Raw genomic sequence first — 24,979 nt, 5'->3', positions numbered from 1 at the left:
AGTCAGGCCTGGTCCCAGGCCATGTTTGCAGGGTTGACAGCCACAACAGGTATTTCTCTTTCTAGAGTGACCCAATTTGATTTTAAAATGACTGAAAAGCAATTAACACGGAGGTTAGAGATTCCAGTTTCAGATTTGTTTCTCAGACCATAATTCCTAATAACAGAAGTGGCATGTCTCAGTCCTCTGTTGATCAAGCTCACCTTTTCATAATAGGCCATCTGCTTTACTAAACATCCTCCTCCACCCTCCAGCCCCGAGAGACTTGGTTGGCTCACTGAGTATCACCAAGTCACAACAGTCTAACTCCCTTTCAAAAATACCCCTCTATATCTCCACACCAGATTCCATCTTTCCCTCTCCTTTTCCTCCTGTCTATTAAGATCTAAAGTAAAGCACATACATTTGTAAAGTCTCTATAAAACTCTGTGGCAATCTTAATTATGACACCCTGTTCTCTCAGCATGCATTACAGCCCACAAGAAGGTATGTAAAATTGCAAAACACAAACCTGAGAATATAACCCAACTTATTTATTTGCTTCAGGAGAATGTTTCTGGATAGAGGCCAATAGGTGAGTGACAACACCACCACGGCATGGAACAGACAATGGTTATACAAAAAAGCCAGTGTAAACAAAAATAACAGAAGCATCAATAGATTCAAAAGAAAAGGAAGGTAGTAAGGAAATTCAAGGAATATACTTCTACTAAACACTCCTTCACATCATGGCCATTTTCTGGTTCCTCACCATGAAAAATACATTTTTCAAGGAGAAAAGGGCCATGAATTGAGAGCAGGCACATGTAGCCAGTCACATGCTGCCTCCAAAAATCATGAACGTTGCAGGATTTCTCCAAGACCAAAACTGCCATCAACTAGGACTCTGGCTGCTCTTGGAGCCCCAAACCCCACCTCTGACCTGACCCTGAGACACTGGGGGAATGGGATTTTATCCCCATGGAAAATGGCCACCATTCATGTTGCAGCACGTGTAGGCAATAGTGTGGTGCCTCCTCGTAAAATGGCAAACATTGCAGGATTTCTCCCAAAAAAGCTTCCAGCAATTAGCAACCAAAACATGGAGAAGTTTTTCACAAAGCAGTCGTCTAACATAGTTTCTCAATATAGATCACTATTTGAATAAACCTTTTTTGTTACTGACCAGCTCTTACAATTCTCATTTTCCCGTTACATACTTGTGCAAGACAATACTGACGTTTTATTCCAAAAACATAATATCCAGATTATATAAAGTAAACACAATAATGAGCAAGTACATAAGGTAATAAGAAATACTCTCAAGCCTCTCTGGTATAAATGTTTAAACTCTCTCTTTCTTTCTTAGTTATTTGATCATCCTAGACATAGTAGCTTAAAACACATCTGAGCTGCCCTTGTTAAGGCTTCAAACATTTTTGTACTGATTTTGAATAAAGAACAAATTTTTGTAAGAAAATACATGGTACTAATCATGTATTCAGACAATCAATAACTTCATTACATTTTCTTCTGTGTGCAATGCTGATCTATGCTACTCCTATATTTGGACTGGGGTTTTTTGCTTTATTTTTTGGTTTAATTTCCATTTTTTCCCCCTGCTGTTAATTAGTATATTGTACTCAATAACATAATAGTTTAAATATTTCTATACCAAATACTTCCTTTGTTTTAATTTAGGCACAAAACCCGCTGAAATTTCTAACCTGCTGGTACATTTAAATTCAGTATCTTCTGCCCATCTTTATCAGAAGAGCAAACCACTGTACCATGACGTATAGAAATTGACATTGCATTTAGGCCCCTTCAGTAGGCAGAGATTTTCCTGAAATTGTTTTTGCAGTGATCTTAGTGACTGGGTAGAGGTGAGAGCAATTTTAACAACTGACCTGGCCCACTGGGGTCCTGCAGAGCTCCTGGTGTCCTCTCACTGACAGTTCTGCTGCTTTCAGCCTGGGTGCTGTGTACAACTGACTGCTGTTCTTGAGCTAGACAAGGGAGAAAAAGGAAAATAAAGAATGTGAGTGAACCACAGAACACGATAATTGGGATGATTGCACAACAATTTTTTTCTTTCTTTATTCTGTACCAAAGCCTGATCATTGCAGTGACTCTTATCTGCTTCATGTAGTGTGGGAACACATTGCTGAAGATGGTGACTGGCTTTATAAAAGACTTCCCAAGATTGGCAGGGGCTGGTGTTAATATTAAAATGTCAAAATTTGCTTTATAATGAACAGAATTTTTAAAAGGCATAGGCAAAAAATTCTAGAGGAATATTTTAGAGCTATATAAAACAGCAGTATAAAGACAACACAGAGATTATCAGCTGTAAAATTAATTAGAGACTTTTAATGGTTGCAAAAATAACCAGGTTTGTTGAAACTGATTTTTGGGTTGGGTTTTTTTGGTTTGTTTTTGTTTTTTTTACAGATTACACAGATCTTCAACCATGGAAATCTTACTATTAAAGGCAATGGTGATATTACATTTTTGCAGTACCTAAAAAATAAGAACAATTTCAAAACGTAATCAAATTCTAAGTTCCAACAAATATCATCTGACATTTATGACTGGTATAAAAATAAAAAAACTTCACAAAGGTGACAATTTTGTAAACATTTTCTCTGGTGATGGCAGATGGGTTTATCTGTTCTTATTTTACATTTCAGCCCAAAAGATCCAAAAGTAATTTGCAAATGTCTGGACTAGCGTTATTAATTCAATATCACAGCTGTAGAAACTGAGGTCTATAAAGTTGAGCACCTCCACTCACAAAAAGTAATGAACTGATCAGATAGCTGGGAACAGAACTGAGATTTCCATATTCCTGACATACATTCTCTCTCTAGCCATCAGGCTTATTGATGTTGTTTTACTTTACTTTTTTGAAAAACAAAATATGTACAAGTAAGGTAATAAATTTACTAGTGTAAATGGATACCAATTTTTATATACTTACTCAGTTTGTGGACATTTTGAAGTCAATGTTCCAGGAGGAGCATATCTAAGGAACACCACCTATGTGGCACTAATGTGATTTTCAGTCTTTAGTACAGTACAAGCAGAATAACTTGGGTATGGTGACATTATTTTGCACTTCAAATATTAAAATCTAGTTTAGCCATAATGCGAATTTCCAGGGAAACAGATTAAAATGCGGGGTCAAGAAATTCCATGCTTCACATAACTATTTTATGTTTCACATAACATTTGAAGATAAATAGACTGCAATTAGGACAATATAAGGTGTTTAAGTTGTAAATTAAGGGTGCTGTAAAAATTAGGCTAGGAACTCAGAGGAAATTATCATATGGACTAATACTTTGATAGAATCTTTTCAAATTGTCTGATGAGAAACACAAAATCCTCAAATGGTTATAATTTTAACAGCTTCCTTTATCTTTCTGTGGCATGGTTTTTGACAGAAGCTAAATCCTTGCAGTCAGCCCAACTCATTGTACAGGATTTATTAGGTGATGTTGTGGTGATACAATCTATGACAAGGGAGTCAGTTACTTGCTTGTGATAAAGACCAGCTGATCAATGTCCTTTTATTCTTTTATTTACTGGTCTTTCCATTGCTCTAAATGCATTCACTGACACTGTTGGTGCTACAGATGCCACATTTTTTTTTATATGTACTATCCACCTCATTTTTTATCCTCCCTAGTAAATCAATTGTCTCCACATTCTAGAATACCCAAACCCTCACAGTTTTATTCACTCTTAAAGTTCCAAGGATACATATATCTCCCTGTATGCTTGTTTTACTAATGCTTTAAAATTGTTTGGGTAACAGAGCAGCTGTGAGACCAAGAACACAGCATCTCTGTCAGAGCAAGACAGCCATGGAGCAAGCCCAAAGTGCACTACACAGCCTCTGACAGCAGCAAGGGCTGGAGCCAGCGATGCACACACACACCAACCTCACCCACAGACAGTCACAAATTGTGTACTTATCTCATTTCACCACGCTACAGGAAAGGTACCTGGCAAGCAGCATTAGAAATTCAGGCTTTTCATTTGTGAAACAAATTCAGAGGAGTCACTAGCAATATAGCTTCTCCTGCATCATTCTTCCAGCAGGGCTCAGGTCTTTTCCAAAGGAATCACTCCAAGACATCATATGGTGATTACATTTATGTGCCCCTTATTCCCACAGCTGAGATTTCCCATTGTAGAAGCTGGATAACAGCAGGTGTGATGGGAGCACCAGACCAAAAACCCAACACACATACTGTTTAGGGTAGAAATAGCCATCAAATTACTTACATTTCAGACCTTTTAAAATTAGATATGCCATGCTCAGTTTAAACAAAAAAAATAAAAAATTCAAATGAGACAGCTAGACCCACCTTAGAGGAGGCACTTGCAATAACAAAGCACCACAAACAAAACAAAGCAGCAATATGAAATCCTGAGCAATAAGTCCTTCCAGTTGTATCAGAAAAACAAGTCATGCATACAGAAATTTAACATTAAGTGTCTATCATCCAATATATTGGCCTAGATGTATAATTTATTGTCCCATGTATTTTTAAACACAGCACTTTAAATAATTTCACAGAATATTTAAAAAAAAGAAAAAAGATTGCGTCTTTTTGACTCAATAGATCTTTGATGAAGCGGGAGTGGCTGAAGGGGTTTCCCAGAGGGGGGGTTAGGTAGTTTCCTCCTGTTCCCTGTTTCAAGGCGAATTCCCACCTTTTTTGCGTGCCGCTCACCGCACGCAGAGGATGGGACACTGCACGGCCATCTGCTGGAGAAATGGCATCACTGCCACTCCAAGGAATTCCCTGCTGACAGTGGCTGTGGCAGAGCCGGCTGCTGCCTCTAAACCATTTAATTCGGTGTTCCGAATGCGCATGGGGGAACCGGGATTTAATTATTATACACACAAAGTTAAAATAAAGCTGTGTTTAGTAAAAGCGACGTCATGAAGTCTGCAACTCCAACTTGAAGTGTCCTTTTGTTTTAGAGGTTTTGCTCTCAGTTAAGCACTTGATATTCCCAGGTCAAAATAATGATGCTTTAACTGTTCAATCATCCATGTTGACTTGTCAGACTTATAAAAATGATGCCTCCGTTTTTTCATCATTATAAATTTTCTTTGAAAATTGCATTGTCCATGCTGCAATAGGATCCATGTCTTAGCCAATTTGGTCATGTGTTGTCACAAGGGAGGCAAGGTTAGAAACAGTGATCTGAACACATCACTTCCATCTCTCTCACTACCACACTACCTTGAGAAGCATCTGTAGCCAAGCAGCTACAAGGGGGCCACAAATAAGACTTTCGGATGTCTGGTAATAGCTATCAGGTGGTGCTAAGTGGTTTCTTCTGCCTAGACTATCAGACTGAAACAGTCACATATGACTCCACTCTGAGAGAGTAGTTAAACCAGAAGGCATTTTAAATCAGCATTTGCTGCAAGCAACCCACATCACACTAACAGCTCCTTTCCATGATCCAAAGGATTGTCAGAACACTTGTGCAGTTCCCTTGGCACAGAAACCCTTCAGAAACAATTCTGCTGCTGAACAACAGAGAGGCCAAGTGGGAGGCTCAGTGACTCGGGAGAGCCCTACTCAGCACTTTCAGTGCCTCTCCCCTGCTGTCTTGGAGCACAGGAAGACAAGGCTATTGGGCTCCCAGCTGTTCAAGTTCATTAGCCCACGTCCCTTCATGGGAATTGAATAATACAGGCAGGCTTGTGCTGGTGGTCTGCTCCTCATGGGAGGCACGATTCCAGAAGCAAGGAAGAAAAGCTTCTCTGACATAACACCTTTCATCCCAATCTCTTTAAGCACTTCTACAAGCATTAATTAATTAAATATCCCAGTGCCCCTGTGAGATAAGTGTCATCTCAATTTTCTAGATGGGTAAACTTGGTTATGCAGATTATAAGAGGCTTCCCCAAGTTATTCAGGAAGCAAGAAGAGGTTTGAAAATAGAACCCAGGAGATGTAACACCAGCTCCTGCAACACTTCACAGCACTTCCCTTTATTCTTACTTTTTACACAGATGCCACTACAAATTGAGTTATACAGATTTTCTTCCTGGTCAGTGTTTGCCTGTTGTTTTGATGCCATTTCAATTTTATCAACTGTGACGTCCCCCTTGAATGCTACCCTTTACATTTTTTTTAATCTATTTTTATTGTTTGCTCTTTTCTGAAGGAAAATATTTAAAACACTTGATCCATGCTCACTGGACAACCTTGCTGATGAACTGTGCTCTATCTGTTAATGCCTGACTCCACAGTGCAGTGCAGAGAATTTTGTGCCTGCCAAGGTTCTGGCTTTTTGGCACTGAAATTTCCCTCCTGGATGTGAACAATAGTGATTTTTCTTCATTCCTCTACATTAATTTTTAATCACAGCCCTTTACTCTACCGCTGCTGATTGAATTCCCTATCATATCTAATAGCCTTTCTTGCAATATTCATTAATTTAAAACCTGTATGCTGATGCCATATCTAATATTTCAAGGACTGCTTGCTTAAGGCCAGCAGCAAAGAAAGAGCTTTTATACAGAAGTGAAATTACAATATGATGCCCCATATTTGATCACCAGGACAGAGGTGAAAGGCTATTCTGTCAAAAAGGACACAATTATACAGGGATCATGTGTAATACCTAGAAAAATTCAGTCACTGTTGAAATGAGCAGCAGAAGAAACTACAAAATTGAGGGAAGTAAAAAAAAGTTGATACATTATTTTCTCACAAGCAAAATATATTCTTAGAGCCTGAAACCAAAAGGCAAAAGAGTCACACTGCGGTAGAGGAATATTATGGCAAGTATTCAATAGAGGACTTGGATTTAATTCCCCCAGCACTGCAATTCTCAATAACTAAAAGGTCAAAAGTAGAGACTCACTGAATGCAAACTCCATATTTTAGCAAAATGAAATATGGCTGGAGATTTTATGAGCTTTATTTAGAGTGGAAGAGGGGAAAAGACATTCTGCTTAGATCCTGTGGAGAATCACGTGCAAGGAAGAGTCAATATCCCAAAGCATTTTTTCTTACTGGTTTTGAATTTAACACAAAGCACTGTATTTGTTTTCAACAGAGCCATTTGCTCACAGATCACATTTGTATCGTTTTCTTTTGCTGAAGTGAATAGTTCAGACCCTTACAACTCCACTCACCTTTGGGTTGGCAGTTTTGCCCACTGTATCCAGGACAGCACTTCCACTCCAGTGATGTCACTATTTTATGTTTGATTCTGTAAGCCTGGTGTGTTGTTGTCTGGGACCTGTGAAATGAGAACAATTTAAATCTGTTTTAGGTAACCAAAGAGGAGCTGTAAGATACCTGCATAACTTCATTATATTATCTCACTTGTCATATTCTTTTATTACTGCTTGAAATTCAAAGTGAATTCTAACCAGGGTTTGGTGTTTCATTAGTAATCACAGCTTTAATACTGCAACCTCCAGATTATCTGCATGAATTTTAAAGAAACTGATGTCTATTTAGATTTCTTCTCAGAATATCTTACTCAGGATTCAAATACTGCAATCTTTTATGGAAGACATTACAATTAATAGCTACTAAACTGAAAAAAGGGAGCCAAAAATATGATTTTCATGTACCACTTTTCTTTGAAATCGGTGGAAAAATGCATTCACAATAAATTTACACCACATCAGCACATATTTAGTGCACACTGAAAACCCTCCCTTCTGATTATTTTAAACAAGATTATACAAATATTAATCCAATAAAGTGTGAAAAATTCCACTCTGGATTTCAGGGAAAGGAGGGTCTATGTAATTGTGAAGCCTCAGTTATTACTTTTACAGCATGCAACTGCAGACAAAGCAGCAATTTTATTTCTGTGTTCCAACAGATTGTGCATGTCCTGGCTACCCCATCACTTCTCCTAGGTTTCTTAACTTCACAGAGAAATCAGTAGGCATACAGAATTAACTACAACTCTCCTTGCCCTTTTAAGATGTTAAATACAAAGTTCAAATAAAAATAATGTCACATGCTGTTACTAGTTATAAGCACTAACATGAAGAACACCTAAAATCTCAAAAAATGTGATGATAAAACAGTTACTGAATTGTTTTCCACACACAATCCCTGTATAAATCATTCCAGAACGAGACAAATTTAAAGGCTGTCAGAGTAACAAATAACCTCCCAATGCAGTAAAAAATTCCACTGTATTTTATACTCCAGTTAAGGTTGTCACCCCTTCCCAAGGGATGTAATATTTTATATATCAAAATTCTCACAACAGCTGGCAGAAGCTTTGCATGTGTCCCCAGCCAGCTTTGGCTTTAAGAAATGAGTATTTCAGTGGCAAGAACCAATAAAGATTAAGGTGATCTGAATTCAAGAGAGTTCCTGGTTATTTTGCTGTATGGATGGTCTTATGATAAAAATCACTTTATTCTGTATTAGCATAATCCATTCCTAAAAGCACTCGTAAAAATGAAGTGTCCATGCAAGGAATTAATCAGGAATAGCAATTTCAAAAATAACCCACGTAAAAAAAGTCCACATAAACGAGTCTCAGAAATTTATGTAGTAGAGCCTTATTTATGGGAGCAGCCCAAGGACTTAAAGCAAATGAAATACAAAAAAACCCTAAATGTAAATAACAAAATTGGCAACATTTCAACGACAGGGTCCACTCCACACTTTTGCCATGCAGTCAACTGCATTTCAGAGTCACCAAATGCAAAGGAAGCTCTATTCCCAGTTTCAGCTCAAAGCTTTAAGTGTGTTCTGCCATACCATCTAGAGGACAATTCTCAGAACAGCCAAACTGACTTTTAAGAGGCTTTTAAAATTTGTCAAGGGAAAAGTACATTACAATCTCCATTTTGCTGGTGCTGTTTCCTTTTGCCATTTTCCAAATTCATGCATGAAAATCCAATTTCACTTTAAGACTGAAATCTAACATTTAGAGAACACAGTGAGGCACCCAAACCGCAAAGGACAACCTGAATTCTTAACAGAGGTATTATTTACAAGTTCCATCCAGGCTAATTACTTGTCTAGGTTCACTGCCTGACCAAAGCTCTGCCAGAAATAAGCACTAAGCAGAGAGATAATAAAAATATTTATGCCTCTCAGGGGAAGCCTTTTGCACAACAGAGCACAAGCTTGGAAAACTGCACAGAAAGGATTTTCTTCCCTGCATGTGCTTTAAAGCTTTGTACTTGTGCACCTCTCTTTGACTCAAAGACTTTGAACTGACTGGAGGGTGCCAGAGTGAGGGCATGCTCCCTCTTGTTTCTCTTTTAATTTTTCAAGTTATAGTCATATTTATGGTGTATTTGGTTGCAATTAAAGTGCTTGCAAATAGTATTTCTCCCCAGTTCTCCATACCTCTGAGCACAGGATCCAATTTGCCAAGTGCAAGGCTTTGCTCTGCCTGATGAGAAGGTTTCTAGGTTATCCACCACAACCGTAGGAATGAGTCTGGTATGGACGTAAGCACACCAGTTTCTGTAAAATAGAGAAGGTAAAATGATTAAAAGTACAAATAACATTTTCCACCATAGGATATATGATACTTAATTGTGAAAGTTAAACCCACAATTTACAAATTGGAGTAGGTTACAAAAATTAAGTTTGTTTCATTCAAACTACCAATGTTTTCTTGGACAATTACTTTGTGCTTCAGCAAGGAAAACAAATAATCATATCTCCATCTCTACATACATTCATATTTCAAATCTGTATTTTAATTTGAAAACATCTGTGAACCTCCAAGAGCGAAGAAGCTCTCCTAGACTGCAGTAATGACAGGTCTTAAAATACACCTACTTTTCAGACTACAGAAACTGTTTATCCAGAATTCAAAGGATTTTTCAGTGAGGTTTTTAATCATCCACAGCTTTCACTTTATGGACAGGTTTTCTAGTGTTTCTCCCTCGGCCCAGCAATACCATGAGTCCAGATAGGCTTTGTTTTTCAGTGCGCTGTGAGGTCAAAGCCACACACAGCAAACACATGCCATGGTTCCACGCTTCCTTGTGCCTCTGGATGTCCATCCAGAGAAAACAATCACTTACAAAACGATCAAACTCTAGATCACTGCAGCACAGGGGGCCAAAGCTGGTGAGTGCAAGAGGTGGTTTGCTGGGTTTTGGGGTTTTTTTTAAGATTCTAAGGAGGCTGCGAGCAAATACAAACTGTTAAATCAGATTTTGAAATTTGGCTACAGTAAAAGCTACAGAAGAGAAGAGAATTAAGTCAAAATTATAATGTGAATAATAGCTCTGGACAGATTTGTACAGGGAAATTATGCCACAGAGATATAGTGGTATTCCTTGAATCAGAAGCAGGTAGATAAATGCGTGATTTTTAGAGGCTTTTGGCAAGGTCACTCACCAAAAAATATTGGGGGGTGGGGAGGAAGCAATCTATTACATAGTACAAAGACAGATCCTGTTATAAATAAATAAGGCATTAAATCAGAGAGATGAAAGACCAGTTTGCTTCTTCAAGAAACAGTTTATCAATGCAATCCCACATTAACCTATAACAGGCACTATATTAATTAACTAGGAGGGACGTAAGTAAATAGGGGGATGGCAGGGTTATACAGAGTTTTACAAAATCATTTTGTGCAGTAAAAAACCATCACCTTGAAGAACTGCAGTAGTCCAATGACACTGAATTTCCAACTAAGTAGGCATCAGGAAAGGGTCTTGTAATGCAGAATCAGTCACAAAGACAGGTTTATATAGATAATATCACTACCTAACTTTTATCAGAGGAAAAAATAATCTTGGAGTCATTGTTAATGGCTGTCTGAATTGACCAATTTATTGGTTTGCCTTAACTAAGCTAGGTAATCAAATACTTGAGATTATTAGGGAAGGACTAAAGAACTAACAGGAATCACCACTGTTCCAGTACATCAGCTCTCTGTTGCTGTGTATGAGTTTATGGCCACTTTGAACAGAGAACACAGATTTGGTCTCACACCCTAAAGAGAAGTGGAAAAAAAAAGACAGATAGAAGAGCAGGAGGTATATGAAGTCGTGGCATTAATTATTCAGTTAGTCTTGTTATGATAAATGGAAATGAAAACAAGAAAAAGACAAAAATGAAGGGTCAGGCAGCATTTCCATAGCCATAGACTGTGCTGAATTTAGAGGGTAAAAGGGGTCTTAAAAAGCAGTAAAACTATTTCATAAAACTTCTTTATTGAAAAAAATGCCATTAGGGTATTATTAATTTGGTTTTTTAACAATCATTAAGTTGCAACATTAATCTTTGTCTCAGGAACCCTCCCAGATGGAGTCTGGAATGCATCTTGAATAAAGCATTATTGTGCTTCTGCTGGTGGAACAAATGCCTATTTGGCCTAGTACTGAATTTTTTCTTTCATCTTTAACTTAGTGCAGCCTTTCACAGGATCATGTTATTCCCTTGTCCATGCTGAAAAATATTTCATTTTTGACTTATCAAGTTAGTGACTAGACATTGTTGGACTAGACACAGTTGTAGGACTGGTGGAGCTGCAAGAACCTCCAAACAATATTTGCATATGAGAACTTAAAGTTCATCTGTGTTGTGTTTTGCTGCTAAAATTTTCTTCCGGTTGTAGTAGTTCTTCTCATGTTTCATTAATATATATTTACATTTTTACTCCAGATATCATACTGTGGGCTCCTTAGAGTGGAAATCAAAATACAATTAATACCAGATTAATTCCATTTACTTAAGTGGCATTAGTACAGATTTACTGTGTTTCAAACATGAAAAACAGCACATACAAAAAAAAATACAAAATAGTATCAGCATCTATCCTTAAGTGATTGCTTTTGTCTACAGAGATCCTACCAGTGTATGCACATTAAGATCAGTAGTGCTGTAGTTGGAAAATGATTCCTGAGAAAAAAGCAGGATAAGCCAGAAAGATACTAAAACTAACAGATTTAATCTCACAATAGCTCTACTGCCAATATTGCAGCACACCCTTTCACAACACACATTGTTTATTTGAGAAATAATGTGCCTCATATTAAATGGCCTTTTGTTGAGTGCCTTTGATCTGATTTTGCTCACTCACTCTCCACTTGCTTGAGAGTTTTCATTAAGATAGTGTTTCTTCTTAATTAGGTATAAAAAGGCTGTGCTTTTTTTGATGTTTCCTTTAGGTTCTCACTCCTTCAATTCCTGCCTTTTATCTCTGTTTATTAATTAAAGAATCCATAAATATTTACTAAAAGTGAAATGCAACTATCAAGCACAAGCATAAAGATTAGGTGTTCTGCTCACTTTCTCTGGGGAAGTCAGAAGCAGCTATATTTGAGAGACATAAAATTGGCAAAAAAAAGAGGAAATTTTAGTCTTTCAAATTTTGCAAAGGAATAAAGAAGTTACTTACCCACACCCCCTGGGTAGGGCATGTGAGTCCTTCACAGTCTCCTTTATCACAGAGATTGGCAGTAGTAATAATGAAGTAATAATGATATTTGAGTTAAACACCAGCAGCAGAGGAGACTTAGTGCCCTTGGAAGCACTGCCAGGAAAAGAGCCCTTCCAGGGGGCTTCCTCACTGAGCATCAGGGAGCACCAGAGTGGGGCTTCTTCCTAAGGGAAAGGTCAACCACACCAGCCAGGCACAGACCTCCCCAGCAGCAGAGCTACCAGAGCACCAGGAACCTGCAGGCGGCAGTGGAATGGCAGGAACAGGTCAAGGAGCATGGCCCAGCTAAGGAGCCATGTCCATCAGTCCAGAGACTGATGGAGACAAGCACCCTCACAAGGAAAATAACACACCCTCCAGCCTGGGTTTAAGTGGAGTCCTGGCACAGGGGCGTGGGTGGAAGGTACAGGTAAGGTTGCTTAGGACCATCAAGGCTTGTTATCCTGCAGGCAGATCTCTTCCCTTTCACAGCTGTGGTGAGGGTTCTGCAAATTCATACCCAAGATTAAAAACTGTATTTTTTTTTTCTCTGAAGTGCAGCACAGAGATTAAAAAAAACTCCAACCAAACAAACAAAAAAACCCTCTCAGCATATGAATGGGATACTAAATATTCCTTAACAAATGCAGGAAGTGATTCTGGGCCAGACTGACACTGATCTATTCAGGAGGAGCTCTGACTAAGCATGGGGATTTGCTTATGATTTAAACTAAGTATAGAGAATGTAAATATTCAAATTCCTAAATAAATCTTACCAATTAACTGATGGCATACAAAGTCTGCGCAGAGAACCTCTGAAGCAATAATGCCATCTCTAGCTGTTATGCAGTATCACATGTGCATTCCTGTTCCACGTTAGATCTCTAGGAAGTGAGGAGCTAAAACCTTAGGCAGCTGGGTGCTAAGCATCCCTCCTCTGAAAATAAAGAAGCCAAATATAGGGGTCAAATTATAAAATCTGGGCTACAGTGAGGCAGGGGTGAGGTGAGGGACTTGGGCCTGTGGCTCCCTAGCCTGCACTTTAACCTTGCATGCAGATCTGACAGCTCACCAGAGAAAGGGATGAGCAGAAGCTGTACAGCAATATTGTCCTTGACAGCCACTTCTGCAGTGCACGTGTTTGGGGTATACATCATAGTAACTGAGAGCCATTTTACACCTGAGCAAATGGGGTCAAAAGATAAAAGAATGAAAATAGGCATTTAAAAAATTGTAAAAGACATGAAAGCACTGGAATATAGTTTTCAGTTAAAAAAAAATGAACAACCCTACCTCCCCCCCCAACCTTTAAAAATTCACATTATTATTATTGCTATTATTATTATGATTATTATTACTATTACTAAGGGTGTCTAGATTTGAGGAACAGCTATTGGGACTTGCCCATTTGGAGATGCCTTCCAAAGGAAAATATGTTACAGTACACCCCAAATATTAAGGGCTATTCTTATTTTTTAAAGGCAGTCTGAACTCAGCCTCTGGTCTCTACCAAAGATGTAACTAACTTGAGCAGATTGTTTCCATTTAAAATATTTAACTCATTCTTAATGTATGTCAGTGCAATGTCTGAAGCTGTAGTTCTCACATGGCCCAGCAATCTTTGATCAGGCTAAACTGGAGGAAATATTCACAGCAAAAGAGCCCCTGGTGTGACTCATAATTAAGTTTACGCTACCAATGAAATAAGCTCATTAAGAGACGTTAAGAATGTAAATATAATTTTGAAATCAAATTGTCTGAAAAAATGTAGATTTGGAAATAGAAGATGAAGCGTGGCGGAAGAACTATGACAGGCTGTGTTAATGCAAAGGCAGAACAGAAGACAACTGATTTGCATAACAGGACTTTAAACCTGAAAATCCTCTTTACCCTCCCTGGAATAATTTATTCCAGATCATCAACACAGGCTTCTAACATGCAGATTTTGTTGAGAGCTGGAGCAGCCTAGCGTCTCTTTTGCATTGAGCCTGATTTCAATCAGGAAAGCTGTATTTAAAAACAAAACAAAACCCCCACAACATACAACAGAAATCCAGCCCAGAAAGAGCGGTACAAGTCCCCAGCTGGCACAAAGCCCAGGTGACAGATTTCATCCTCCTCTTGCATGTCTTGGCCAGGAACACGCACTGGTGGAACGTGTGCGAGAGTCCTCAGGCCTTTGAAGCAGCCTCCTCGATGTGGTATTTGCTGTGATATTTCCAGCTCAAATTAAACTATTCCCAGCCCAGCTCTGCACTCGGTGTGGTTTGGCTGTAGCCAAATGTGACATCCCACCCTCAGGGGTGAGGAAGCACCTACGCCGAGAAGCAGGGCACGGTAGGAGGAGCAGCATGGAAGCTGTGAGCCCTTCTGCTCGGCAGCCTGGGCAGCCGGAGCCCTCTGGGCCTTGGGACCATTCCCAGCTCCAAATCCTGAGCAGGGAATTGGCCCGGGAGCCCGCCCAGCCGGCTGGAACAAATCTCCCGCAGCGGGCAGGGACCCATCAGCGGCACCCAGACGCTGCCTTGACGCCTGTCTGCAGCTTTTGAGATCCTCGCCTCCCGCTTCGGGGGGCACTCGAGAGCTCCTAAGCCCGTCTTTGCGCTGTTAAGCCCCGTGCCGAGCCGCGCCGAGCCGGGCTCAGCAGTGCCGGGCACGGCGGGCAGGGGGCGGCCGCAGCCCGCGGAGCTGCCGGCGCTGGGGGACGCGATGCCTCTGGAAAGCGAAGTACGATTTACACCGGGTTTGTTGTTTTTTTTTTAGGGTCCCTGCAGTCCCCCCTTCACAGCACATTTCCGTTGTAAAATGTTCCCTGGGTCCATTGCCGAGAAAAAAAGCAAGCCTGACAAAACCTGCCTGTACGTGATTCCTTCTGCCTGCTTATAAGCACAGATCCTTGTTAGTGGTCCTAAAGCCACTCCACAGGAGCACCTGTGCTGGTCGAACCACAAAGGGTATAGAATCAGTCATGCCCCCTTCATATCGTACCTGAAAATGACTGATTTTTGTCTGTGAGTGAATTAGATTACCCGGCTTTTAATAGAAATGCTATTCAATCAGCCCAGCTGAACATCACTGACTCATGAAAATGAGATTACTGTGTTGCTGATGGAATACAAAAGGATCCAGAGCTGGAGCTGCTGTCGAAGTTCATGCCCAGATTGGTGGTTGTGCTCATTCATCTTGTATGCAGTTTATTTCTATTTCACAGAATAGCTGATGAAATACTCACCTTGATTCTACAAGGGTTTTAATTTTATATTGTCCTTTACATCTGAGCAAAGGGGATGTACAAAGATGCTACAAGCATGCTAGAGCCAGGAGATGCTGGTTTTTCAATTTGCTTTAAACAACCTGCCAAGTTTGGATGAGGAGAGATAATGTTGATCGACACAGTGTAAACACTCAGATTATAAGGATAGCAAGCACCCTTACAAGGTTCTTTTTTGCAATTGCATGGGAGACTGGCTTTAGCAATTTCCTTGGAATTCCACTAGGTGACTACAGAGACTTCTCACTATGATATGGTAAATTCTATATCTTTAAGTGAACGTCGGTCATCTTTCATAAATATAAGCTTTATTTCAAAGAGAAATTATAAGCTTGAACAAAAACCAGTTAATTCTTTATGTTCAGTGCCCAGCTTCCTTTGCTCTGAAATGTATGAATCTCAGCTGCAATAAAAATTCAGTATTCACTAGAAACTGACCATAAACAAATCAAATTGGAAAATGTGTTTTGCAAGCTGGCTGGAATGGAAGAAACTAAAAGGTGCATCTGACATCTGCAATATCAAATAGTAAGTGATAGTAAAATATGTTATAGGATATGTTTTTATCCACGAGAAACACCTGACTTGTTGACACTGACTGGAGCATTAGGCGTCAAAGATTTGTTTAATGTTTTGTTTTTTTTTCAGGACTCAGTGTCCTGACATTTTGTCCTGTCTATTACAAAACACAAATTCTGCTCTCATCATTCATTTCCTTTTTTTGTATTGCAGTACTGAAGCCTTGGACTGTGAACAGCCTCTTTGTTTCATCTGAATTTTTATTTATTGTTTGTCCTCCCTTGTGCTGCAAAAATTAATTCACCATTTCCACATATCTAGCACTTCACCAGTCTGTTTAAGCATTTAAAATGTTCTCTTGTTGCAAATCGGATCACCTCTTTGATACATGATTTTCCACTCCATGTTCAGAGCCCTTTAACACAATCAAACTTTTCCAGATAGAATTTAGGCTTTGGGGAAGATCTCCATTGATCTCAAATCTTTGAGAATTAAACAGTAAAACACATCCAAAAATGCAAAAAAACCTTCTCTTTAAAGAGGTCTGAATTCCACCTTTTAACTTCAGGAATATAAACTTATTTTCCATCTTCTAATTGACCCAGAGTACAAAATTCATTAAGGCAGTTCTGGTCTTGTCTACTGCAGTATGTCAGTGATGTGTTTTTCTCTTTGAGAAATACTGACAATACAAAAAAAAAAAACAAAAAAGACTTTGTAAGTGACAAAATGAAAATATAAAAAATAAGATCCATTAAAGTTTCAGGGTTGAATTTGTCCTTGTTTATAGGGTTGTTTTGGGCAGGTCCTCTTTTCTTGTTTCCCTTCATTAAATGATTAAAAGCTTTACCAGTTTCTTTGTATCTGATTTGCCACTTAATCATACAGATACATATTTTTATGCTGTCACTGTCTGATCTTATGGGGCTCTTGAACAAAAAGGATCTGAGCCAAAGTCCATGAAATTCAAGGTGATTTTTTTTCCATAGGCATTTCCTCATGAGCAATGGTGTTGCTTACCAGAAATGTGATACAAACTAGATGCTCTGTATCAGATTTGGCAGAAAAATTGACAATTGCAACACTTGCATTCTCTATCTGGCAACACAGATAATGCCTTTGGAAAACACATGGGGACATTGTTGCTGTCCTCTCCTTGCCAAGTCTTTTCTAGAATTAGTATCAGTTCTCTAAAATGTTAATTATATTCAGATTTGTAAGAATGCCTATTTTCTCTGCATACCTGAGCAGATGTTTCTGTTGTCCCCTAAATGAAATGCCACAAAGAGTTGACTATAGTAGGTAAATCCTAACACTGTGTCCAGATTGGTACAGCAATCCTTATCTATTCAGAGGGGTGAAGGGACATTCCAGGGATAGAAAACAGTCTCTTCCTAATCCTTGCTGTTCCCATGGCAGATGAAACAAAGAACAAGAGCAAGATAAGCATGAGCAATAGTTAAATAGTTAGTGTAATGAGGCAAACAGAAACCTTCCTTTCCATCCTGGAAAAAAAATCAGAAATCATCTGTATAGAGGTGTCTTTTCTGATCACAGAAAAACTAAACAACAAGACTCTGAGGAGGGTAACTACTTTGTGAGTATCTCAAAAACAACTTTGGCTAAGAAGTGATTTTTTTTTCCCCAGTTCTATGTGTCCTGTCCGACTGCAAACAGTCTGCCCTGACTCTAATAGCCATCACTGCCTTGGGACTGCTATGGGAGTAACACCGAGCTTAGCATGTGTAGGAAAATTGGATTGTGGGCTTACAGCTGAGCATCAGAAATACATTCAAGGTGCTGCTGGATCAGAGTGACTTATTGCAAAGATCTGCATAGCTGTAGTACAACATTCTGGGGATGACGATTGTCAAACCCACCCTGACACAGCGACCAAGGCAACCTCAGGCCTGGGTAAGAGCTTCTTCCTTCCTTCCTTCCTTCCTTCCTTCCTTCCTTCCTTCCTTCCTTCCTTCCTTCCTTCCTTCCTTCCAGGTCATAGTGAATATACCCAGTGAGGCTGAACCCTGAGCCATGTGTGACTCTATTTTTTGTAAATGCACAGTGATGCAAAATCTTAGGAAATCAATTCGAGAATTGTTCTCTCTGCTCCATTAAAAAGTGACATGATGAAAAGAGACTGTGAACCTTGCATTAACTGGGCAGTTAAATCAGGTTTCTACATGCCTCATATATCTGAACCGTCTGCTGATCTTAACCATTCGTTTTAATTTGTCAGTACACTAGATTTCTACCAAGCTGATACAGGCAAAAGCAATTTCCAGAGAGAAATGCACACGTCTGGTCATGAGAATGAAATATTTCAGCACTCCTATCACATGTGACAGCTAAGCAAATCTGTCCCTGGTGCTGACTCTATTAAACCCTTCTGTGCTTAGTAATAAAATACTGTCACCTCACCATCACCCAAGGTAATGGTAAAGGAAGGCTATAAAGACCCTCAGTGGCTTCAAGATAACTGGAAAAAGTGTTGCATACATATAATAAGAGAAAAGAGTAATGCAGGGCCACTCAGCAATGTGGGGATACTGTGCCTAATTTACAACCTGAATGCAGGTCTCATGTATTCAGCAGCTGCCTTGGATAGTAATTAATAAAATCAGGTTCAGAATGAAAAGATGATTGTGCTGGTCTCAGGACTCCACCTGAGACTTCTCCATTGCAGCACTTTTGTTTAAGCTGCTTTACACAGTGAAATGCTGCAATTGTCTCTCTCCACAGGCTGAAAAACATGTATCTCAAATTAACTCAATTGAAAAGAATGCATCATAAATTTTCTTCTTTCACACTAAATTGATACTCAGATTTATGTCACTTAATTTCAGAGAAATTCTCTCACTCTATGTTTCCATTATTTCTTTATTCACTGATATGGATTGCATAAAACTTTGAAGATAGGTAGAAATAAAATAAAGTTTAAAAAAAAGGAAAGAAAAAATCACCTATTTGTAGAGACATTAAACTTCACATTTCAGAGGGTAAGTCAAATTCATTACTAGGAGTGAAGAAATTAATTTTCTTTCAGCTCAGGCCATTCCAGATGTGCTTCCTATGAAGTTTTCTTATCCTCATGAAAGCTTGGGTGCAGACCGTGCCTGAAGGTTGGATACCTCACCATAGAAAACACTCTTCTGAAATGGTTTGAGAGCAGACAGCAACAAATTGTGTTCTCCTGTACCTATTCTAAGGTTAATTATAAAATCATTCCAATGTGAGGGAACAGGTCTTAATTACATTTCTGTGCCAGTGAAGAAAAAGTAAGAGATTAATTTTCTTAGAGAAAAGGATATGCCCAATATTTAGCCCTTCTATTACCACATCAGGATGTGCTAGAGAGAGGTTCAAAGCCTAACCTAGTTCTAGAGTGTGTGTGATAAGATATGGGTGCATAATATTGTCCTCACATAACCTAGGGTAGAGACAGAAAGGGAATTATCTTTGTAATTAAGCCACTAAGGCACATGACCTCCTTCAGAAAGGAGTATTTGGGAAATTAATTTTGTACAATGGATGCATATTGTACCTTGTTGACAACCTGACAGCCTTGCAGACTCTCTAACAAAGTGCATGTAATGGTATTTTTAAAATTATAAATGTTTAAAAATAAATGCTCATTCTTGTCTTCCTTCTTGTTTTCCTTCCTTGTCTCTCACAGATTTCTCCCTGTTGTTCCTTCTATATGGAGCCTCCTAACATCAGCATCTCTGCACATATACTAGCACAATGGGTTGCCATAAAGGATTACAGAATCATGCAGCTCCTACAAGGTCACTCAAAAATTCAGGTTGGAGTACAGACTATAACCAAGGAGGTGCTTTAATTCAAAGTAAATTCAAAAAGCAAATTGTTCTTCCAAATTTCGTCAGAGACAGTACACTTTGCAGCTGTGGAATCTGCTATTGAGTCATGCTCTGCTCAGGCTTCAAATGAGTAAAAACTTGAAGAAAGATGTGTCTTTATTGGAATTCTTGCAGTATCTTTTTCCTTTGTGTTATAGGACAAATTATTTAGGGTGTAGTCATTGGCACCTGCACTTAATGAATAAAAATTTTTGTCTTATGCATATTTTCTCAGCAGTAGCTTTTCAGGTGTTTCACAGCAGTGACTGGTAACAGTCAACACCCTAGACTAGGCAATTTCTCATGTCCTTGCTGAAAAAGAAAAATGAGTCACAAGCAGGTTTATTATTCATCCAGGTCTAATCCATAAGGAAAGGAAGGTGGAACAGTGAAGTGACTTAAGTCACAGTCCAGGTCATTGCAAAAGTGGAAGGGAAGTTCAAAACACCACATCTTATTGTAAAAAACATTCATATACAGCGGGAAGACACGCCTTGTAGCACAAGAATCTTATTGTGAAAAGGACCGAGCCACGCCTAAAACTGTAAATATTTTCTAGAGAGGGAGGGGCTATGTAGCTCAGCAGTTTGAGCAAGAAAGTGGAGATTCAGCATCCAATTTTATTCTGGGGTTTCATGCTGCTACACATTCCTGTAAATGTGATATGCAATCCTGGCTTTATTGCTAACTGGGTCATTGGACTCCAATATGCATGTTGCACAATACAGCAGTGCTCCTTGACCACTCATGAAATCAGGTGCTGGCAAATACAAAATTTGCTTCTTTTGCTTCTCTGCAGTTGCAATCATGTGTCGTTATGATAAATAAAATATGTGACCATCTTCACCAGAGACTAAATTTTTGCTACTTGTATTTATATCTCAAGTAAAAGGTAGAAATCTGCTGATTCACAGAGTTTTGTTGAAGATTAATTTAATTGGAATACTGTTACTGAAGAAAGCTGTGAAAGTTAAAGACCAAGGTTAGTGTGTATTAGGATTTTTTTCAGTGGAGATGTAGCTATCAGCACTCATGTAAAAAGAGACTCCATTTAACTCAGGTGAACTCAGACACTCTGCCAGACACTGGTAAGGTGGTGTAACAGATGACTTGCAGAACTTAAGGAGTATGCTAGGAAAGCTGTCTGGGAAGCACAGCTCCTTTACTGGGCTCTGTCTTCCAAGCAAAGGACTCCTTTCCTTTGGGTCCTTATGCATTATTTCCCTTACACACCATCCAAAACGTGCGCAGATGAGTGGGAATCTTTTCTTTCACTTGAAGGTACATTAACTCCCAGCCACATGCAGCAAGAAAATTGTAGGAGTGATGATTTATTCTCCTTTCCATGAATTTTGGTGCTACTATACAGGAATGTAGTATCAAAACAAGAAATCTATATTCTGAAAGCCCACTCTCTATAAATACTATGGAAAACAACCAATCCTTTACATCTTTCATTTTCTACCGGTATCTGATTATATATCAGCAATTAAGGGAAGCTTGCAATATCTGCAAAGTCAGTGTTAATATCCCCATTGAGAACTGAAGACATTGGGGAACAAAAGAAAGAATTGAGTGCTCCAGAACTATAAAACTAGACAGTACATTTTGATATACTCTATTATGCACAGCTATTGTGTATTAAGTTATAGAGCTCTGAATGCACATTCATCTATAACATCACTTTTCATAAGTTTTTTATCACAGAATAGGATGTTTCAAATTGTCAGACATTGACGCATTTTGTACATTTAATTGCTTGTATTTTCAATTTAGTGGAGAAGTTTACAAACACAATATTTTTAATAGATTCAAAATGAAATAGTGCATTTCCAATTTCATTAATCCACAAGAAAAGAAAGGAGAAAAACAATCAACAGTAGTTTACTGTGCGTAAAACAGGGGGCCATCTATTGTAGTCCTTTCCTACCCATATATGATAATGACTTCCCTGTTGATTTTGAGATAACCACCCTAAGGAATAAAACATTGCAGCATTTACTCTGTTATAAATGTTACAATGGTTTTGCCTGAGTAAATGCTGCCAGTTTGGACCCTTGCTTGTTTTAGATGATCTTTTTTAAGGTCAAAAAACAATTTTACTGAAATTGTTAGGACTTTTGCCAATTATGCCACTGGAAACAGGAAAATAAGTAGTACATAGGAGACAAGAAAAAAATACATAGCTTACTTTCCCCTGGTACTTTCAAAGCCGGATGCTTTGGAGTTGGCATCCTGCTGGCTCCTGGTGATCCCAATGCTACGAGAGGACTGCTTGACAGACCCATTCCCTGTAGCTGTATCCAAGCTTGTAGTGACCCCTTGAAGCAGAGGGATCTCTCCAGCAGTGCTTTGTAGGGTCCCTTTGCTGCGAGATGAGCTTCCCCTCTTGTCTCTGCCAGAGTCACCATCACCGTGTCCATTTGACTGGATTGCAGGGGTAGAGATTGTAGGACTGGGAGTTTTCTTCACTGCTGTCATTCCCAGTGTCTCGCCTGCAGATGCAATAGGAGGTCCCTGTGAGGCACTTGCTTTGGCAGCTTGAATTTCAGAGTGGAGTGACCCCCTAATCGTGGTCAGCGATGGAGTCGAGTCTGAGTGACTTGTCTGGCTTTCATCGCCTTGTCCTGTGATCCAGAGCTTTCCTAGACTGCTGAATCCAGTGCTGCCCCTCTGTAAGTGCAACAGGAGCAACAAGAAAATGATCTCTTTCATTCTGATGGTTTGTAAATGCTACAAGTTATCTCACATTTATTTCCTAAACAAGAAATCCTGTAGTTTTCTCTCCTCCTGGGCTGCTGCTCAGATAGTGAGCCTAGCCAGAGGATGCCCTGACAGGCTTTATTTCTGCAGAAAGGAAACAGGTTTTGGTGTTTCAAAACTGACTGAGGAAGCCTGGTTTCCTGTTTCTGTGGATCCCTCTGCAACCCGTGACCCCTTGGAGAGCAGGACCCTGGCAGCCTATGTGGGAGGAAAAAAAGAAGTCTGCAGAAGGCACGGGATAAAGATTAATGGTGTGATAGAAATGTGGAAAAATATGTACTGTGAAGTAATCCTGAGGGATAAAACCTGAAATCATTAGCTAATTTTCCTTTCACATGTACATGTACGGACAAGTGACTTATCACATGTGCCCTTTGGATGGTTCAAACTTTTGACCTTGTTATTGGAAAAAGAGGTGAAAAACTGGTGTGCTACACAAAGCTGGACATTTGCCGTGTCTTCTCTTTTTTCTCTGAACATTTAAGCACACTGGTGTTAACAGTGCATAGATAAGGAAGAGTACTGTACCCACCACTGATGTCCATGGCTGGAGATATTCAAAACTTGACTCAAAATTCACAGACAAGACCCTGAGCAATATGATCTCAGCCTTGCTTAGAGCTGGGTTTTGGACCAGATGACCTTTGGGTGTCCTTTCCAGTCTATATCACTCTATGAAATTATGCTTAGTAGCTGCAAGGTTGAACACTGCAGCTAGGAAAGAGGACATGAAAGCTTTCCTCCTCTTTTGCCATTCTCCAGCTCTCTGAGAGTAAGGCTGCTTAGTTTCTTGCTGAAGGAAAAGAAAGAGAAAAGGTAATTGCTGTAGAAATTGCATAGAGAAATACAACATGAAATTTTGAAGTGGGTACAAAGCAGCAACAGAATAGACCTGTCAGGAACCATATAGATCTGAGAGGCCACTGCACATCAGTTCAAAAAGCCTCTGGCCACTGACACAAGTGCTGTCTATGGACAAGACATTCCTGAAAGCAAGATCACACACCTGTAAACAGAACAGCATCTTCTGGGTGTGCTTCATGTCATTTGAGGATCACCTTTTCTCAAAATCATATGCAAAATCCCTATTCCATGGAAATCTGATCACTAACAGGGACACAGTGGAAAAGCTGGTAAATTCCTTGCATATTTTTTCAGAAAATACTTTCAAAAAAACCCTAACCCCAAACCAGTAAACCCAAGAGTAAAACACCAAACATGAGGGATAAACCACCAGCTCCTGTTGCAGTCAAATAAATCTCTGTGATGATTTTTCCTGCTTGGAAGATTTGGATAACAGTGTCTTGCTTTCAGTTTCCAGGTGAAAAAGTTTAGGTGTGCTAAAGGGTTGGGATTTCCCTCTCTTATGGTTTATTTTTCTGTTTTATTGTCTTGGAAAGCACGGGCTTCTACTGTGTAAGTAAACTAGATGCAATTTTATGATACAACATACTAGAAAAGATATGCAGTTGTGCCTTCTTTTGGAGACTATTTCCCCTCGCTTTTTTCTTACTCATAGTGAAATGACCTTTGAATGTAGGACACAGGAGACAATCTAATGAGCAATTTAATTTAAAGACTAACACAAGCAATTTCATGTGAATGCTTATCTTTTTGAGCTTTATATATGAGATTTTGAATTAGTACAATTACCTGAATTAGCATTTAGCATCCCATATTTTTTAGAAATTCCAAGAGAAAATGAATGGTAAATAAGTGCTGACTGTATGTGCAACTGAAATGCAAGCTGACTTTAATTAAAAAATACAGCAGTTACATACTGTATTTATTTATGCAACAAGAGTGCCTAATAGCAAAAAAAGCTTGGATTCTGCTTTGTGTCACTCCATTGCAAGTGTTAATTCTGCCTCTAAATTCAGAAAAATGACTGCAGATTTTCACAGAAAAAAGTAATGCAGAAGAGTCTGGCTTTTGGTAGTTCGTAGATTTCACTACAGCAGCATTTATTTCCTGGTCTGAATACTCCAAAATGAAAATCTATTGGTTATATTACTTCATTAGCACATGCCTGCACTTTAGATGAAAAGATAAAATTGTTTGAAGGCTGTTTTTATTTAGCAAAACAATCTTGGCACTGTAAGAAACTCATGATGTCCCTTTTCAGATTGTTGTATGCTGGATCTGAATCCCAGGCTCATTATAAGCCTTA

The 24,979-nt window shown here is 39.0% G+C and overlaps 1 protein-coding gene across 1 annotated transcript in view; it reads right to left on the bottom strand.

The window, feature by feature from the left end:
- The window catches only part of MMRN1 (multimerin 1), a 34,696-nt gene extending 11,855 nt beyond the window's left edge, over positions 1–22,841 (bottom strand). The window contains 4 exon segments of the mRNA XM_039710743.1: positions 1,890–1,988; positions 7,160–7,266; positions 9,360–9,479; positions 22,238–22,841. Coding sequence (XP_039566677.1) covers positions 1,890–1,988; positions 7,160–7,266; positions 9,360–9,479; positions 22,238–22,761 — 850 coding nt within the window. The 5' untranslated portion in view covers positions 22,762–22,841.
- Positions 22,842–24,979: the final 2,138 nt, after the last annotated feature.

Source organism: Passer montanus, unplaced genomic scaffold, assembly GCF_014805655.1.
Source record: "Passer montanus isolate IOZ18808 unplaced genomic scaffold, ASM1480565v1 scaffold23, whole genome shotgun sequence".
Taxonomy (NCBI): domain Eukaryota; kingdom Metazoa; phylum Chordata; class Aves; order Passeriformes; family Passeridae; genus Passer; species Passer montanus.
The sequence above is the reverse complement of the archived record's forward strand: the minus strand, read 5'-3'. Positions and strand labels throughout refer to the sequence as shown.